Genomic DNA, 2,891 nt, shown 5'->3' with positions numbered 1-2,891 from the left:
TGGACTAACTTAGCTTATTGGTGGTGATCCCCTGCCACGGGCTCTCCCTTGGACCTGCCTGACAATTGGTATCATAGCTGGGTTGGGCTCGAGTTAGCCAGATGATTGACTATAGGCGAAATTGAGTACTTTGGACCTGGATATGGTACTTAGTTGAGGGGAAGCATACCAATGTTGAGTTTCACACTTAAGAAGGAGATTGTTGAAATATTCAAATGCAATGAGTCTCATATTAGTTGGTAATAGGCTAATGAAGTGGATATAAGTGGATGGACCCATGAATTTAATAAGATTGGTATAACCTTAGTCCATTAATAATAGTCCTTTACCATGAACTCCCCTGACACAAAGTAACTCTTAGATGTTGAGTAATATATATGAAGAACACTCACCTAAAATTTAAGATTATTCCGATAAGATCTCACCCTTGGATTGGTAAGAGAATATCAAAGATACAATATATTTTATCTCTTCTCACTATTTCTCTCTCCTCGGTTTCTTTCTCTCTCACACACACAATGTAAGACCTTCACTTGATGTGGTTTTTCTCTCTTGCAAAATTGCACCTTTGTCTCTCCCGCAAGGTGTTGCTCTCCTCTTTCTCTCATTGGGTTCTGTATTGTTTTTTTCAAAGGGGTAGGGTGCAACATTACAGGTGGGCAATGGGCCCATGAAATGAAAAATAGGGTCCAGACCCAATAGAACTATCTTTAAACGTTCATATTATTCATATAACAATGCCAAAATATAAGTTCTTAGCAGTGACAGATGAAGTCTTTTTGAAAAAAAGAAATTGGACAAAATGAAAGAGAAAAGAAAATCATAAATAGAGTTATCTATGTTGAATGAACATTATATATCCTATCCTAATATTCCCTAATCCTCATTGAGATAATCTACCTTGATACACTGGTGTGGATAATACCAACCAATTGAGGATAATTCAGAAGTAATTGAATCTTCCACAAATGGGAACTTGCTAATCAGTTGAGCCTCCATTGAGTATATGCAGCACATGTTGGATAGAGTGTCAAGACAATACACGCAGTTGCTTTGACCTCCCCACCTACCTGGTTTCCTCATTGCAGAACCCCATGCTCTCCCAAAGAAGAAAGCTTGATCACCCAACTCATCCACCTTAACCCACTTCATGGCTTCAAAGTCCATCTTGTAAATATTCAAATGTTCCTTAGGAACAAAATCAACCATTAAAAGTTGATCATTTGAAACAACCAACTTAAGATAAAAGTAATTCACATTAGGGGTATTTCTCACTCTGAGCCAATTAAACACTACACTTGTGGAGTCTGTTGTTTTTATCCTCAATTCCCCTAATTCAGCATTTTTTGTAACAACATAAACATGACCCTTAAAAATTGCTATGTCCACCCATTCTTGCCTGAGAAATAGCCAAGTAAACCAACGACTATTCTTAAAATGAAAGACCTGCAACTCACGCATAGTATTGGAGATGGCTAGGATGACATAACTTTTAGGGGACGAAGTTGATGCCACAATGATTTTGTCATGAAGAGATTTGCCTATAAGGCTAAAATGTGGTGCATGACATTTCAGTTGATGTCCAGTGAAAGGATTTATAAGCAAAATTTCACGATATATGTCTTCTAAGATCAAGAATCCTGCTGAACACCCAACAAAGAATTTGCTAACTATGTTAGGCAACATAACCTTTTTTGTCTTGCCATTAGCAATGTCATGCAAATAGCATTCTCATTTGTCTTGTGATGATGATATAAGAACTACCATTGGTGCTTGGGATTCCAAGAAATCTTCCCTTGATCTATCATAGATTTCCAACCAGCTCTTACAAACAGCACCAAATCCACAAAAGCCTGCCACATCTTGACGTTTAGCAATTAGCTCCAATAGGTCGGTTGTAAGTTCTGGTAACTCTTTTTGATTATCATTGTTTTCGTTGAGTTTCCTTCTCCTATTCCGGGCTTTTGAGGGTTTTGGTTCTGTACCTGGATAAATAAACGAACAATGATCATATTCATCCATATGGCGAACCCAGAAAAAAGAAGAAGTTATGTCTGTACAATTAGGGTGAGGGTGCTGCCCCCAAGATTTTTTTTTAAAGAAAATTTTAAATGTATTAAAAAAATATAAACAAGAAAAGAAAAGATTTTACGATTTTTTTTAATAAAAATGATTTCATCAAAATTCCAAAAAAATTTACGATTTTTTATGATTTCTTTTACGTTAGGATTTTACGATTTTTTATCCTCCTTCCGGTTTTAGGTAAGATCTTGATTTTAACTATCATGGTTGGACCTATGTTACTTTTTTTCTTTTCAATCTTCCTAAATCTTTTTTTTTACTTGACCTAAATCACCCACCCCTTTTAAAAAAAAATTCTCAAACTTTTAATAAAAATGATTTCATCAAAATTCCAAACTGTACCTGGATAAATAAACGAACAATGATCATATTCATCCATATGGCGAACCCAGAAAAAAGAAGAAGTTATGTCTGTACAAGTAGGGTGAGGGTGCTGCCCCCAAGATTTTTTTTAAAGAAAATTTTAAATGTATTAAAAAAATATAAACAAGAAAAGAAAAGATTTTACGATTTTTTTTAATAAAAATGATTTCATCAAAATTCCAAAAAATTTTACGATTTTACGATTTTTTATGATTTCTTTTACGTTAGTATTTTACAATTTTTTATCCTCCTTCCGGTTTTAGGTAAGATCTTGATTTTAACTATCATGGTTGGACCTATGTTACTTTTTTTCTTTTCAATCTTCCTAAATCTTTTTTTTTACTTGACCTAAATCACCCACCCCTTTTAAAAAAAAATTCTCAAACTTTTAATAAAAATGATTTCATCAAAATTCCAAACTGTACCTGGATAAATAAACGAACAAT

General features: G+C 34.2%; 1 protein-coding gene across 1 annotated transcript; it reads right to left on the bottom strand.

Moving 5' to 3' along the window:
• Window positions 1-876: 876 nt before the first annotated feature.
• Window positions 877-1,461, bottom strand: LOC133316334 (uncharacterized). Its single transcript, XM_061518068.1, has one exon. It carries the CDS (start codon window positions 1,459-1,461, stop codon window positions 877-879), a length of 585 nt encoding a protein of 194 aa, XP_061374052.1.
• Between the last annotated feature and the right edge of the window lie 1,430 nt (window positions 1,462-2,891).

Source organism: Gastrolobium bilobum, unplaced genomic scaffold (genome assembly GCF_033153095.1).
Source record: "Gastrolobium bilobum isolate Gb01-03AN ecotype WA unplaced genomic scaffold, APGP_CSIRO_Gbil_v1 utg44919, whole genome shotgun sequence".
Taxonomy (NCBI): domain Eukaryota; kingdom Viridiplantae; phylum Streptophyta; class Magnoliopsida; order Fabales; family Fabaceae; genus Gastrolobium; species Gastrolobium bilobum.
This window is presented reverse-complemented; position numbering and strand designations above follow the sequence as displayed.